Below are 17,543 nucleotides of genomic sequence, written 5' to 3'. Positions count from 1 at the left end.
ATAATGTATTTGAGTAATGTAAGTATGAGTGGTACTAGTAGTTGTACTAGAAGACTAATGAATTCACAAGCACACCTAGTCTAAAGCTTTCTCTCCAGGCTCTTTGTCTTGTAAAATTATTTCTTCACGGCAGAGCATGGTGGCACCAAAGCTTAAGCAGAACAGCCTTCATCCTTTTTTTTCATCTATAGCAGCCCTTTTTTTTTCTCTCCGCTCTCCCCCTCTTTTGTGTGACTCCCCCACGTGTCTAATACATTAGCGGTTCTAATCAGAGGGGGGCGGGGACTCGTCGCCGTATTCGATTTCCCTCTGCGCGCTTGCGCTCCGCCGGATCGGACTCTCGTGCTGGACCGTTATACGAAGGCGCCTTGTTAAACGCGCTCTTTAATACGCGAGAAACAGGACGGGTCGTAGGACCCAGTGGCCTCATTTTAAACAGGCAGAAAAGACGCTGGTCTGTGCAGCCTGCACGGCATTTACGCGCACCTGACGGGCGGCACACTGGAGTGGACATCTAATAGTATTTGCGACTGAAACGCAAGCGCGTTTTTTTTTTATATATATATATATATATATATATATATATATATATATATATATATATATATATATATATGGAAAAATAAGATACAGAATTCATATTTGCAGTGGAAATGGATTTTAGCCCGGATCTATAAAAGGTCTTTTTTTTCTTGTTTGGGACACATCAGCATCCGAGCCGGGTTCTTAGAGGAACAACGGGACCATCATCAGAAGCTTCGACCTCATGCATGTAAGCATTCAGTGTCTGACTACAAGCTGCGATGCACACAAATGTGTAATGATTTGCCTTTTGCAATGCACCAGAGTTGGCTTTATGTGTTTTATAGTCAATCAGAGCGTAAGCTTTTGGTGGAGTGTATTTCCCATTCATGCATATTTATCTCCATGCAGTCTAACGCGTGAACAGACTGGTAGGAGGCGACTTCATTCATATCACCATCTCTGAGACGTGCTCTTTTTAGTGCAATAGCTGAAAGCATTTAACACATACTGTACTGCAAGCCTTCAAGCAAATCCAGATTGGCGTTAATGAGCAGTGGAAATGGTCAATCAGCATCAGGCATTGCATACTTGGATTAGCTGTAGGATTTGGGGTGCAGCATTGGGGGATGATTAAGAGAGCAACAGTGATCTTTATAAGGATAAATCAGTTTAAGGCTATCTCTTTCTTTACACTTGGAATTTTTGTAACACCTTTCATTCACTTGCTGGTGTAACAGATCAATAAAGTTGCTCTGACTCCGGTTTATATGCGAATACATTATGCAAAGTGACGCTGATGAAGGATAAATTATGCAAATTGCTAAACATATGAATATTTTTCCCTTATGGGGAATTACTGATCCATTGATATGTTTGTATTTATCCCTTATGGTGAATTACTGATCTATTGATTATTTTGCTTGCAAAGATTTTAAACGATACCAGAAAGAAAATTTAGCATTTCATATTATTTTAAACAAATTTATTGGCAATTTTCCGGTTATATTATTTTACCATGTCTCATGGAGAGAGGGAGTCAATTGCAATATCTGTCCCCAGGTATACTTGGCCGTCCTCAGACTAAGGGCTCAAGTAGAGATCCCCTTTCTTCTGAAGGAACTTGCCTGGAAAACCGAATCTCATCATAACGAGAAACATATGGTCATTTTTTGACCGCATTACCATTTGGTCGTAGCTACTGCTCGGCTATGCTGTGATACCCCCTGAAGGGCCATGGTAATCTTTTGGGTTGCATGGACACCTCACCAGATTACTGATGACAGCTAACATTTAAGTTCCTTATTAAACTGTTAAATCACCCACAATACTGAGCTATAGAACTTGTGTAGTAAAGCAACTTGTAACAATTTAGTTAAAAGTTAAAAGCTGTTTAAAATGAGCAGGCTGTGTATACTGTGGATACATTTACTGGGTGGAAAGCCATTCAGTTTTAGGACACTATTCATACACACTTTTTACACCTTGGGGAATGAAAACTGTCAGTCCACCTGTTTTAAGGAGGTCAGAGGAAACCAAAGAACACAGAGGAAACCCAGTTCGACATTGGAAGAACATACAAAGAATCTTCACATACTGTAGCAGTAGCCCAATGGTTAGAATCATATCGGGGACCCTGGAGTTACACTAACTTGTAGTAAACTGGGTCAGGTATATGGATAGATCTGATCCTATGCAAGTAAAAACTTAGTTTGGAAATGAACTCTAGAAGAGAAGTCAGTCTATCACACTAATATAAATACTGATATCAGATGTTTTGAGAAGAGAACAAAAATAAAGACTATCTGAGTCTAAACAAAAATCTATTTCCTGGAGGTCTCAAGACTGGTCCGGTAGACATTGTAATACAGCACACGTGAGGTCAGAAAGTACGGAGCACATGTGCATTCCCAGCATGGGTCGCAAATCACACAGTTATAAAATATAAAAGTGCCCAGTAAGGGGCAGTCTGTAAGTATTGCTACCCGTCATCACTTGGATGCCGATCACAGAGCTGCTCTTATTGAGGACTTTCAGTGTAACTGGGACACACATGCTAGCCTGAACCCCAGGACAGGGTGTATTAGGATGTCAGAACATTATCCTGACATACACTTTGCATCTTGTTTATTATTGTATTGGGAGTTTTGATTTTGTCCCCCCCTTTAGATTACTAACTTGCATTCATCTGTTTCCACGAGTAATCTGATTCTGATGAAGAATGGAATTAAAAGTGAAGTAAAAATGGTCTTCTCTGCTTTTATTTAACCTTTTGCACTGATTCACATGCCAGTTCATATAAACAGGGACAAAACAACATGGAAAAAAAAGAAAAAAGTTTTCTTTTTCATTGGGTAATGGGCTATAAAGGAGATGCATGAGTTTATTGCCATAAAGTCCCATAATACTGACCATCACTCACTTTTTATCCTTTGTGGCACAAACTGCTTCCTCATTCACCATTAATTTAAATTAATGTCAAAAAGACTCAGTGTTAAATACTAAATACTAATTAAAAAAATGCAGCTCCACACACACACACACACACACACACACACACACACACACACACACACACACACACACACACACACACACAGTCACAGGCACACACACACGCACGCATGAATCAGAATGAGTAACAGATGACAGGAGTGAGATCTCCATCTGATCTTCTGCCTTAAGTAGCTGGGGGGAAACATTTATACAAGAATTACACAGGAAACTCCAACCCCTCCCCATTCGCTTATGGCATCTGTGAGATGTTCTGTTTCTTCTTTTCTTGATCATCTGAGTCTTGCCACATTAACCAAAACAATTCTGCAGCCTAACACTAAAAGCCTTTATGTCTGCAAATCATTTCATTTTAATCTGTTTCTCCCTATACGCTGCCAGCTTGCTGACACACACTTGCTAAAAAACAAAAGCTATTAGGTCTTCAGGATTGTGTTGTTCTCCTCTAATTTCTTCATTCTGCCTAGGGTTAGTGTTAGGGTTAGGGTAACCCAAAACATTGTTAATATTAAACATTTCAGTGTTATTTAAATAATGTTTTTGTTTTGTCTTCTGCTATAATACTGTATATAGTAGTCCGTAATTTATATATATATATATATATATATATATATATTTATTTATATTAGCGGTGTAACGGTACACGTACTTATACCGAAAACTTTCAGTACAGGGCTCTCGGGTCAGTACAAATGCTAAACGCATTCTGAATGCAATCCTTTTACATGCGGAAAGTAGTTAAAATCTAAGTTCCCTCAGTACCGTATTAAGTGGCGAACCGGAAGTTTGTTTTAGACTCGAACTTTGAGCGCATTTTACTTTATTATTAAACTTGAAAACATGCACAACAATGTCAGGGGTATAAAAAAGAAACTAGAGTTAGCGCAGTGTCACTGTGGCTACACACATTATTTTAGCTTTTGTTGTACAGCACAGCTTCAAGAATTTTTCTTAAAAGGAGAAAATTCTGACAATTCCGCATATGAAGGGGGGGGGGGTAATGAATGAAGGATAAAAGGAATGAAGACGTTCGTTAAAATATGCTGGGATAAGCAGAAGTATTAAGCAGATCATATCCTTCGAAAGTTAAACACACACACACACACACACACACACACACACACACACACACACACACACACACACACACACGCACGCATGCACACACATGCACAAACACTTACTTTTTAAAAACTTAAGTACATTTTTACTTTTTGTAAAAATTAAAAAAAATATTTTTTTATATATTATTTAACCAAGCAGACATTTTATTTAAAATAGTTTTCAAATGTAAACTGGTCAAATGCTGATGATCACAAATGTTAATAATAATAAACTGTGTTGATAAAAAACGGCAAGCCATTTTATGTTTTATGTTACTCCCCCCTAACTGTACCGAAATTGAACCGAGGTACGTACTGAACCATGTATTTTGTGTAAAGTTATACTCCTAATATAAACCCTATATATAGCTATAGGCAAAAACCAGTAAAAAAAAAAAAAAGAGTAGAAAAGCAACTCTTTAAAAAAGAGCCAGTGTTTCACCGAATCAGCAGCTCCATTAGGTAATGGAGCAAACTTCAGTTTAGTTAAATAGTTTTGAGATCAGTGACTGACCTTAAGACTAAAATTTGAGTGACTGGCTCTGGTAGTGTTTTGCCCCGATAATGGGCATTGAGCTTAAGCCCAACCTCAGGCAAATGGTCTGGAAATAAAATGCTTGGAGATAAGGCCTGAGTTTGCTCAAGTCCTGTAAAACTCTGCTGATGCATAGTTCCTACTAATTTCCTATAGAGTAATGAATGTAGACTGCCCTGTGTGAAAGATGATCTTGTTGCTTAAAAGTGAATACAGTCAGAAGAGTCTGCAAACAGTTCTACAGTTTGTAATATTTTAGCAACATATATATTTTTTACATGTGTTGATAAACAACAAAATGACTGAATAGCAAATATAGTAAAATTTTGATGCATAACCATACAACAAGTAACTTTTCAGAAATGCACAACACTTCTCTAAAAAAAGCTACAGAAAAAGATTTGCTCTAGAGGCCAGAATGGGTATTTAATGTTTAAAAACGGGAGTTGCTTAACTATAATACACTAACTATTTAAGTGTTCAGTCCAATAAAAGCCTTTACTATGCCAAAACTTAAATCCCTTAAATCGGTACAAACACTTTATCCACCATAAGTTGTAAAGTTTAGTTTTGGAGGGTCTATGGACTTTTTCAGCTTTCATAAAAATAAATAAATAAACTCATAATAATGCAACCTCTTAGCTCTACAGTCAGGTGAAGACTGAGATTAATGAGACTCACCACCATATTATTCACATGTTCCATTTTAATATCCTGCTATTACTCACATATATGGTGGAACAGTCAGAATTTATTTTGCAATCGTGTGAAAGAAGTCCACTTGCTTAATCTCTCTATTTGAACTAAGTAGGCAATTCAATATATTTGCTTAGATAAAATATTAGGAACAAGTTGAACCAGGCAAAGCTTGTATGGTTTTCCCATTATAGATGCAGACTTATAGTGGTAGATGTTTTTTGAAAGACTACCAAGGTACCTCTGAAGCAAAATGTGTTCACTTTTGTGTGCCACATCATTAAGAGTATTGCTGAGCACCAGAAACTCTAGGCCAATTTCAACATATCAGGCAGAAAATAAAAGTGTATGATGAAGCTACTAAAGTATACTGCATTTAGAGCAAAAAGCGACCTACTGAACATTAACAAGTCTAATTCATCAGAGCTGTAAGATCACATAAGAACACTATAATATAAAGCCGGTCATTTTCTTTTTGTAGTCCAAAATGCAATCTGATTGTGTGCTGTTTAATAGCTCAGGGAATTTGGGTCAGATTCAGGCATTTCTGCATTATTTCATGGCTGGAATGTGAACAGGGGACACACGAACCTGATATACCACAGTTCCAGTGTTTAACATCTTGACATCTCCAATAACCAGTCGGTTCTTGCTTGTTAATAATTCAGTGACTTAGTCTTTCTCCTTATTCCTTTCAAGTTTTATTTATCAGGAGAGCATGCATCTCACCACAGTCGTGCAGGAATGAATTGAGCCCTGATCACAACATTGAACCGCAGGTTGTTTTAGATTTGCCTCAGTACTTAGTTTCTTAGTTTCTCTCTCTCTCTCTCTCTCTCTCTCTCTCTCTCTCTTTCTGACACACACACACACACACACACACACACACACACACACACACACACACACACACACACACACACACACACGCACACAGGCTATTCAATAAAAAAAAAAATTGAAAGCTATTGAATCTACAAAATTTCATAAGGGAAAATATATGAGTTAAACAATAGCTATGCAATTATTCATTCTTTCACTCTATTAAATAAGTGAATTTTTAGCAAAGTTTGAATAGAACAGAATGCGACAATAAAAGTTAGAAAATGTTTGATATACTGTGGAGCCTTTTTGGAGCCTACTCGGGACTTAAACAAACATTGTGTTTCACCCATGGTTGATGCTTCAGAGATCGGTTGGATGAAAGAATGATTTCAGCATTGCAACAGAGACTGAGAGAGATGCTAAGCACTGATGAAATATAGTTCTTGAAGTAGGTGAATTAAAAAGAAATTAAACGAAAAGGGAGCGCATAGCATCCAACCCATTGATAACATAGACAGTTCAGGTTTACAGTGAAAGCAAGTGGCCCACAGGAGCATGCGGTCTGGCATAAAATATGTATCACCTGGACTTAGCTGGGTCACTGCCTGAAACCCTTGCTTTGTTTCCTCTGGCCTTGCTTCTATTTTGAAGGGGAAAAGTTGGAAACCCTGGCGTTTACAACTCTGCATTTCTGCGGTTACAACGCTTTTTCAGGAAATTTCATATCCCATTAAACTTGCTTTACCAAGAGGCTGTATAATAAAAGCAAAACAAGTGGCGATGTGTGTGTGTAATGTGTAGCGAACTGTCCATAAAAGTGTTACACAGCACTGTCGATGCTGCTTTGCATCATTGGTATGTCTGTAAATCAAAACATGACATAATTTGTTCACTTAACCTCGACAGACTTTGCAGTTTTGTGTACATATCAGTAGGTAGTGTTTTCCACAGCCTGTATGTGCACCTTCTGTAAGTAAAGCTAGCCTGACTCATGTTCTGGCACTTATAGGACTCCACTGGCTTGCAGTAGCGTTTTAGGCCCATATTGATGATTTACTGTTAGGAAGTGTTTGCTGAAATGCACAGAGGATATTTATACACTGAAAATCTCAGCATGTAATGGTGCCCAGGAGCATAATCTCCCCAGCAATGGTTTATTGCAATAAAGAAATTGTAAGTGAAGCATTTAGTTCTTGACATTTGTAAACGGGTCTAAGTTGAAACATTCTAATAGATAAGATACTGCGTTATATCTGATATTTAACTACTCTGTGGAGATTTACATGGTTTAGTACTTGGTATACTTGTATTAAAAGGTCAAAAACAGGTCACACATATAGAATACCGTACCAGATTCTCAGAACATGCATTAAATATAGTATTAATTTCATCTTATTCATCAACACATCTACCTAAAGACATAAAACAATGTATACATTTTGTGTATATATATATATACACACACACACACACACACACACACACACACACACACACACACACACACACACACACACACACACACAAATATACAGGTAAGGAAGAAGAAATTGAAGCCAATGCTACAAAAATGATTTTAGGCTATAAATAATGGTGGGTATGTAGAGAGTGGATCCTAAAGATAGTTATATGTTATCATAAGTGAAATTAAAAGCAAATAAAACCTACAAAAGTTCAACGTTTCCTCACACATATAAGCACACATGCCATGTTTGTTTGCATGGTGCTCTGCAAAGGAGCATTGTCATTGAGGTGGAGCAGTGTATCCCTTATGCTCAGTGTTCAACTGTTATTGAAATGGAATGAAATAGCTCCTGCATTTACACAGACAGTATGTTGGTGGAATTTTTAAGTGGAACTGGAATCAAATTTTCCATGTTTTAATTTTGGAGAGAGAGCAGATTTCTAAAAAGTATAACTTTACTTGTGATTAAAATACAGTATGTGCAAAAGTGAACCGTATTTCAGTTCAGGAAAACATGCCTTCAGAACTATATATAGCAGGAAATGTCAAAATTTAACTACGTGAAGATGCCATTTCATGCCATTACACACATTTCCGACAATCTCCACACTATAGACAAAAAAAAAACATTAAGGCATGCTACATTTTTCTGTTCTTCAGCTCAGTTGGAGTGCTGCAGCTGCTGTCTCTGCTCAGAGCACCAAGTTGGATGTTAAAGGATCAGTCTCCATCCTTATAAGTTGTTGCTGACTGGAACCCGTCTGCCACCTTTGCCCCAATACTAATTCTCTGATGACAGCTGGAAGGCTATATGCAGAGGGCTTAGGCTTTGTGCTTGTCCAAGTCTTAGACAGAGAATTGGGGTGCATTCCTTACCCCGTCAGCTTTGGGATGTGAAAGTTGCACCATGTCAGCATTATGAAATGCGACCTCCTGGAAGACAGAATTTCAAGAGTGAAAGCTTAATTAATTTATTTATTGTTTAAATATATTCAATTTATAATTAGATAAGCACAAAGAGATCTTTTAATAAATATCGGTGGGCAGTCTATTTAGGCTGATGATTAAATAGGTACTGTACATAGAGATAGATCAGTGGTCGATTTATAACAAAAGAGGAATTTATTTGATCACATGGTTTAGGTTGGTGGTCAGGGAAATAAAAAATATTACAAAGTATCAAAAGCAACACATTTGAGGGAGTAAGGATGTTTGTAGACGAAACGTAAGCAAATCAGTATTCTTCATTCCTCACTACTTCATCAACTTGATCCGGATTCTCACTAATGCCTTCTTATAATACAGCACATAATTGTTACAATGTACAACAAAAATGCAACAAAGGAATAAAATACAATGCAAAAGGAAATATCATGTATCACAAAATAGTCTATACGTCTCTAAAAAATATACTACATACAACACAAATCCTGATCTCCAGCTGTTCTGAGATGGCAATTGAAGTGCTGAAGTGCTGCCATGTAGTTATGCCATGAAAAGAAAAAGCCCTCACTACTAGTTTTCCTCAGACGCCCCTGTCAATCATTTAGTCCGGCCTGTTTATTCTATGTGATTGAGGGATCGTTGGGACCATGGCATATTTTAATAAGCTGTTAAATACAAGAATATATAAGAAAGAATGTTGAGGCAGTGTGGTAATGCGTGACTCTGGAGCCTATTTAACTTGGCTTCTATTGGTCTCCGTGTTTCCACTGTGTCTGTTACATGCATTAGACTACTGCAGTCCTAACCAAAGCCTGCAGGGGGTGTCATTTCCTCAACTCCAACTTAACCCTCAATATTCCAATGTTCATCACAAACCCTCATAAAAGTAACTAAGTGTATGTACTGTATCTGTAAAATGGACTCTTACAGTGGGGAGATTTTTCTATTGATGTGGGCCTACAGATAAGTCATTTTATATTGCTCAAGCTTGTGCATCCTCTTGTTTGGCCAAATTACCTATTTTAGACCTGGAGAATATACACATACCCCTGTGAGTATTTTTGCTTACACTATTTGTTTGCCACTAGAGGGAGTGTAAAAAATATTCAAAGCTGAAAGTTTGTGATCTAGAGTCATAAAACAAAACTAAGCAAATAAAAAATATATTTAAGTGCATATTCATGTTTCTTATTTCCCTTATTTCGTTCAGTTTGTGTAGATGCACATTCTAAAGGGGTACTGACAAGGACAAATTGCAGTCATAATCTGGGCACAAATTCAGTCTACAATAATAGTCCAAGTATTTTGCCAGTATGGTTTGGGGAACCTCACTTCCATTGACAAGCTGCATGCTGCCCCAGCATAATGCAGGCTGAACTCCGGGGTTTGGCCACTGTTCCATTCAAAACTGTACATCGGTTTAATCTCTGCAATGTTTCTATAGTGATAGATGAAATAGCATAGGTAAGTCTGGCCACCTGTGGCTCTTAGTGGTCTGCATTCCTATATATGACAGGAGTGGAGCCATCAGCTCCAGCACACAATTTTGGCCCAAATCTGATTTCTGCTCTCTCTCTCTCTCTCTCTCTCTCTCTCTCTCTCTCTCTCTCTCTCTCTCTGTATAAATATCATATAGTAGCTATACATCTGTATTTTGGATACATTTACAGACCTAAAATCTTTTTGAAGATATTACATTTTATTCATTGCCCATATTACGAGAATGTTCCCTTAGGTTAGTGCTCCTGAATTAATGGTAACATCAGAAATTAGGTAAACAAGCCTTATTTCTACCAGTCTGTAAACTATTCCTGAATGTCTATGTTCAAATCCTTTTAAGCATTCTGGATATAAACCCTACTAAAGTGGCATTACATTTAAGCTATTGAAAATGTATTTATAATTCTATTTATTCTTATGATTCTATATAGTCTGTGTGTATTGAGCCATTTGTGCAGCTAAGAGGTACGCCCAATGTCACGCTTGAGACTCTCTGAATATATGAAACTGACATTACATACTAGTAGGTTACTATTAAAGAGATGCAGATTAAATTCTTTCTTTGGATTATATTCCAGTATTTTGCCCCAGTTTACACTGCCACCCCAGCAAATTTATTTGACCACCCTAGTGTAAAATGTCAGGGTATGCAAAGCACACACTTTTATTTATGTACATAAATGTATAAATGTACTGAAAGTACTTAAAGATATTGAACTTTTTTCAATATTACAGCTTTAGAAGAGCACTGTGAAGAACACTGACAAGAAAGCTGCTGTGTAACACAAACATAATCTGCAAAACTGATCCACACCAGACCTCACATGCATTCCAGTGCCTTAAAGACAACAGTGGTGGAATTTGACATGCGTCTGGTGTGTGAATGTGTTTTATTAGTGTGATTCCAGGCTGTGATCTGTTTTCTTTCTCTTCTCTTGCAGGTGTAAGAGAATCGTGCTGTGATGAAGTTATTGAGAAGCTGTGGAGACAATACCTGGAGACTAAAAATGTTTTTACTTGTTTTTTTGACTGTGGAATTGTTAACAGTAAAAGTTAATGCCGATGCAACAGCAAGCATCCTGGAGTTACAGCTGGATGAAGAACAGCCTGCAGGGACAATAGTTGGTGACATCAGTGCTGGGTTACCTCCTGGAGAAACAGCCTCCCTCTACTTTATATCTGATCATGAGGGCACTAGTGTGGGAACTGACCTCCACATTGATGAGACCACTGGCATTATCAAGACTGCTCGGCGTTTGGATCGGGAGGAGAGAGACCATTATAGCTTTATAGCAGTTACCATGACTGGCCTCACAGTGAAGGTATCCATTACAGTAAATGACATTAATGACCATGCTCCAGTGTTCCCCAAGAATAAGGTCTATTTGAAGATTCCTGAGCAGACTGCAGTGGGGACAAGGTTTTCCCTTGAGCCAGCCACTGATGCTGACGAAGATCAGCTTTCCACTCAAGGATATCTCATCAAAGATGGAAATGTTGGGCAAGTGTTCAGACTAGAAACTAAGAGGGCAGCAAATAAGGTTCTTTACTTGGACCTGGTGGTCAATGGTGTTCTTGACCGAGAAAAGCGGTCTTCTTACTCTTTAGTTTTGGAGGCCTTTGATGGTGGATCTCCTAAAAAAACAGGTCAAATGACTCTAGATGTGGCAGTTCAAGATATTAATGACCATGCTCCTGTTTTTAATCAGAGCAGATACCATGCCATCATCTCTGAAAGTCTCCCCCAGGGTAGCAACATCCTACAAGTCTTTGCTTCTGATGCAGATGAAGGTGACAATGGCCTTGTTCTTTATGAAATTAACCGCAGACAAAGTGACCCTGATCGGTACTTTGTTATTGACTCGCGTTCTGGAATCATCACACTTAACAAGCCTTTGGATTATGAAGTCAGAAAGGTCCATGAGCTTGTTGTACAAGCCAAAGATAATGCCAGCCACCCAGAGATCACTAATACATTTGTCACTATCCATGTTCGTGACTACAATGATAATCAGCCCACAATGACTATCATCTTCCTCAGTGAGGACGGGTCACCTCGAATATCTGAAGGCGCTCAACCTGGGCAATATGTTGCCCGTATTTCCGTTTCAGACCCAGATTATGGTGAATATTCAAATGTTAATGTTTCCTTGGAAGGTGGGGATGGCAAGTTTGCTCTCACTACTAAGGACAGCATCATCTACCTTATCTGTGTGGACCAGGTTCTGGATCGCGAAGAGAGAGACTCATATGAGCTCCGGGTCATGGCTACAGATTCTGGCACCCCACCACTCCGAGCTGAATCCTCTTTTACAATCCAAGTCACTGATATCAATGATAACCCTCCTCTGTTTGATCAGCAAGCATACAAACAGACTATCCCAGAGATAGTTTACCCAGGAAGCTTTGTTTTGCAAGTAACAGCACGAGACAAGGACCAAGGCCCAAATGGTGACATTCGCTACAGCATCCTGCCCAACAAGGGGACACTTACTAATTGGTTTACCATAGACACTGTGACAGGCATCATCACTACAGCTACTCAACTGGATTATGAGACAGATCCAAAAGCAAATGTCAAGGTAGTGGCTACAGATAGTGGAAAGCCCCCTTTATCCTCTACTGCCATGGTGGAAATCAGTCTACAGGATATTAATGACAACAAGCCAGTCTTTGGCAGCAGCTTCTATAATGCATCCATCAAGGAGAACACAGCCGCAGGGACCTGTTTCCTTGAGGTTAGAAAATGTCCTTGTTACTAATACTGAAAGTACTTACTGTTAAATGTTCTTAAGGTAATTGTGCTATGATATCCGCTACAGCAAATCATTAGCAAAATGTGTAGCATCTAGTGTTTTGCATGCACAGTACATGGTCACAAGGAACCTGTTTTACTTTTTTAGAATTTAGAAAAGGTATTAGAAAAGTATTATACAACAGTAAGCATCTTTGACCAAAGGCCAAATTACAGCCATACCAATATTTATTACAGCAACAGTCCTTCTCATGCAATGCTGCAGAACTGGCCAACAATAACATTTGCTCCCTGTCTGAACTTGTAAAGATCCTCTAGGGCAGTGGTCCCCAACCCCAGGGCAGCAGACCGGCACCAGTCCGTGGGTCAATTGGTACCGGGCCGCACAAAAAGAATACATAACTTTATTTCCGTTTTATTTATTATCTGATTCTGAATGTTGTTTTATATTGGAAAATTACCGGATTCTCCCCTCCACATCTGTCTATGACTCACTCTTGATGCATGTCATGATGCCTCGGTCACATGTCTTACCTCCATCCGCTACCGCTAAATTGAATCCCCCAAGCTAGCAAAATAAACAAAAAAACAACACAGTGGATTCACGTTTATTATTATATTTATAAAATACCAGTTTTTATGCCGGTCGTATCATTTTATTTTGTTGTATTTATCCGCCACACCTTAAAGGCTGGTCCGTGAAAATATTGTCTGACAATAATCCGGTCCGTGGCAAAAAAAGGTTGGGGATGCTTGTTCTAGGGAAAGACTAAAGAAAATTAAGTTCTGCTGCATCATCACTTGAAATCTGGGTTGGGTCTATGTTACTGTATAAGTTTTTCTTCATCCAGTGCCATCCTACTTGTGCATCACAGCAATAGTTTCAGGAACATTTCGGGAAACTCAGGCTGAAAATTATACAGAGCAAACCTTAAAGTAGTCAGATCTACCTCGTCTTTGCCTACTTAGATGGAAAAAATGTGAGACTGTTGTGAGAAATGTGAGACAAACAGTGATATAACTGCAATTTTACAATCTTTTCTACATTTAAAAAGAAAATATGGATCATGCTGATTATGCTTTGGTCTGACTTAAGGCCAGTGTGATTAGTGTAGCAGCCATGCATCATTTGGGCCATTCATCATCTAAAGCTAGTTTTGCCTCTGTGCAACTGAAAGGAAATTGTTTTCTGTTTGTCTTTCTTCTCTGGGTACATGAACTTATTGGACTTCAAAGGCCCACAAGATTGTATGCTGTCAAAGAAGCATTTGTGCTAAAAAACTGTTTCCAGAAAAAACAGTTAAGATAAATACCAGAATTCCACATGGTTCTCGCTTCATTTAACCTTAATATTTGAAGACTTCAGTTGTCTGTGATCACAGAATTGGAATGTGGGTTCCGTGTAAAGGGAAGAGTAGTAAGTGAGGAAGTGCAGCACCAGAAGAATATTTCAGCACTCTGTTGAAGGGGGCATGAAGGAAAGTAAAGGGGAGAGAAAAGGAAAAAGAGAAAAATAGTAAAACTACTTTGAGTGGTAAACTGTATGAGTTTTTAAAAACAAGAGAGATATGACAGCTCTACAGATTTTTTGCAAAAAAAAACTATACTGCTTTTTTTTATAGCAAAACCATTAGTTGGTAGTTACCAATGATAAATGGTTTAGACAAAATATTGTTTTTTTATTTTCCTGCGTATTGTGGAAAAAACCTCTTGGCAGTTATTATTAGCACACACCATCTTTTAGATCTCATTACATGCCACACAGAACTAGTGTTGGTTTTTCACTGTTTTAAAATGTCCTTTTATTTATTCCACTGCATTCCTCAAAGCCCCAAAAAACCAAACAGAATACTTGGACAATCCGCAGGATGAGATTGTTTTAGCTGTAGCACCACTGTAATCCCCACACAGTTCCAGCTTCACCATACCGCACACATGGGTATGCATTGTGCCAAACCGGCTGTGGCTCCTGCTTCTGATCCACATAGACAGAAATTGGTCTTCGTGGTAGGTACCTCTCTGAGCAAGCCTGATCCAGAAATGTGACATGGGTTTCAATTTACTCAACCAGGTAACCAGTTTTATATAAAAAAATTTCTGGAAATGTATAATCTGGAACATTCTCGAAAAACTTCATTCTGACTTTAGAAAAATTCTGGGAATTACTGTATAGAACAATGAATAGAGAGAATGTTTTTACCCTAGATGCTGTTTGATCAAGAGTGGTAACTCTTCCATCCATTCACATAATCCATTTTCTGTTGTGGACAGACAGACAGACAGACAGACAGACAGACAGACAGACAGACAGACAGACAGACAGACAGACAGACAGACAGATAGATAGATAGATAGATAGATAGATAGATAGATAGATAGATAGATAGATAGATAGATAGATAGATAGATAGATAGATTTAAATGTACATATTATTGTCAAGAGAAATTCACTTGACAGTCTTAATGGAATGTTCAAAGCATACTTTACTATAATGTTTTTTTCTGGCCTGTTTCCTGTATGAATCATATATTGGTGGGTTTTTTTTTTTCTTTCCCTAAACTATGATCTACCCAGCTGTGCTTAAAAGCATGCAATATCAATATCACATTGTGGAATCTTTACTTATGTTATACATTAGACACGGAGATGTTCAAGAGCGCTTTGGGGCCATTTTATTTGCAGTATTTCGTCACAGCCTGCCTGATGCTGGATGTTTATTTTGCATGTGCTGTATGCGTTTGCATGCAAGTGCAGGTGGGGTAACAGTAGGTGCATTAAAGCGCAGTAAATTTTTCCACCTGTCTCAGCAATCTCCACGCTTTGGTGTTAAGTAATATTATTTTGCTGAATCCACTTGGAAAAACTAATCAAATTTAATAAATCCAAATGTATGGACACATCTGGACTGTTGCTAGTTGAGGAAACTACCTAGGGACAGCTTCCTGTAACATAAAACTTGGCCCATGGTGGGGTCATGTTCAAACGTGCCCCACTGAAAATATGAGCCAGACTGTGGCTACCTGTTCTCATGGACTATAACATACAGGACTGGAGGCAACAAAAGCTCTTTATATATAAGTCTAGAAAAGTGTTCAGCATATGTTTATAAATGAGCAGTATGTACAATTTCATAGGTTGTCTGCTGGATGGTATCGAATATTTCTAAAATGATATGCGATCTGTTCGCTTCTCATAATAATATGCATTCAGGCAACCAAATAGTGGCACCGACTCAAAATGTCTTTTTTAAATGAAAAAACATATGTATGGTTCAGTAAAAATACACTTTTTTTGTTTTACCCCTGTGTCTTTCATTAAAATCTTATTCCTGCCTTATCTTCAACCATCCAATCTTTCTCAGGCTCATGATAGAACATCTGGTAAAGTATTTTTTTCTGACCAAGGATGATAATGTCTACTAGGCCATGGTGATCGTAATGGTCATTGTAATCAAATATCATCACGTGTTGTGGTGGATTGTTAAGAATTTCTTTGGGCTCAGAGAAAGACTGTTAAAGCATGTAGGTGCCAGTAGGTGGCCTTGGTGTGGGTGTGTCTTTGAGGGTGACAGGTTCATGAACCTGTACGTTTCCCACAGTGTCCGATTTAGTCAGTATGTTCATAAGTAAACACAGATAACAACATGAGTAGCATGACACTCTGTCCTGACAGCAGGTGGCTAATTCTGACATCATGTTCTAGTGCTAGCTGTGACCTGAAGGACAAAAAGGAGTACAGTTAAGAAAACTCTGCTGTTCACTGATGTCTTGACATTTGCAGATCAATCTAATTGTTAAAATCCTAACAAAATAAAAACACTATTCTAATACTCATTGTCACAATATTGTATATCCTGAGCACCTCATTTTTTTGTATAACAGGATCTAACATCATAACAGTCCTACTTTATGCAACAATTTGTATTAGCTCTATTTTCCATTGTTGTGTCTCAGCCTAAATGCTTCTTCCAAGTTATTTATTTTCCAGAAGGTCAGCATAAGTTCTCAGTATGCCGTTTGTGCTTGTATTTTGCTTCTGAGAGACTCAATGACACTATGATATATAGTTTTTTTTCTTCTTCCGGATAAATTCTCACAGTTCCCTCGATGAAAGAGGATGTGCAAACAAATAAAAAAGTCAGTTGACTCTTGAGGTGATTGATACCAATTGGATACATACTGTTCATAAACTTGCTTGTTATTTCAGCTGCTTTTCTCTCATCAGACCATCTTCTAAATCACCATTTTCACAAACTGTATTGCATATTCATACCCATACAACCATACATTCTAATCAAGTAAGTTCATTTGACATTATATAAACACGGATTAGACCTGCTTTTTTCTATTCCTATCTTTTCATTTGCCACAATAATATTGCCTTTGCTCTTGTTAGTAAATCCTTAAATGGCAGTTGGTTGGAATTAAATGTAGCCAATGTTAAACTGTACCAACATACAGCTGACATTTTTTAGGGCTGTTAAAGTTAAATGCTTTTAACGTTTGCCCTTCCTCCAGGGTTGCCAACCTTGATAATCTAAATCCCCTGCTGAGAGAAATGAAGAATGAGCAGAATGTTGGGATGAACCCAAAAAAACAGATCAACATCTGAAAATAATCCAAAAGAGTATGAAATAAAAATCATGTAGAGTTACACTTAAGAGGAAATCAGGAAAAATGACT

General features: G+C 38.1%; 1 protein-coding gene across 1 annotated transcript in view; it reads left to right on the top strand.

The window, feature by feature from the left end:
- Window positions 1–227: 227 nt before the first annotated feature.
- Window positions 228–17,543, top strand: part of dchs1b (dachsous cadherin-related 1b) — an 86,545-nt gene continuing 69,229 nt past the window's right edge. Inside the window, exons 1-2 of the mRNA XM_083568958.1 lie at window positions 228–772; window positions 11,047–12,843. Of these exons, the coding sequence (XP_083425084.1) occupies window positions 11,068–12,843 (1,776 nt within the window). The 5' untranslated portion in view covers window positions 228–772; window positions 11,047–11,067. The remainder of the gene's footprint in view (window positions 773–11,046; window positions 12,844–17,543) is intronic.

This window comes from Silurus aristotelis (assembly GCF_946808225.1).
Source record: "Silurus aristotelis genome assembly, chromosome: 18".
Lineage (NCBI taxonomy): Eukaryota > Metazoa > Chordata > Actinopteri > Siluriformes > Siluridae > Silurus > Silurus aristotelis.
The sequence above is the reverse complement of the archived record's forward strand: the minus strand, read 5'-3'. Positions and strand labels throughout refer to the sequence as shown.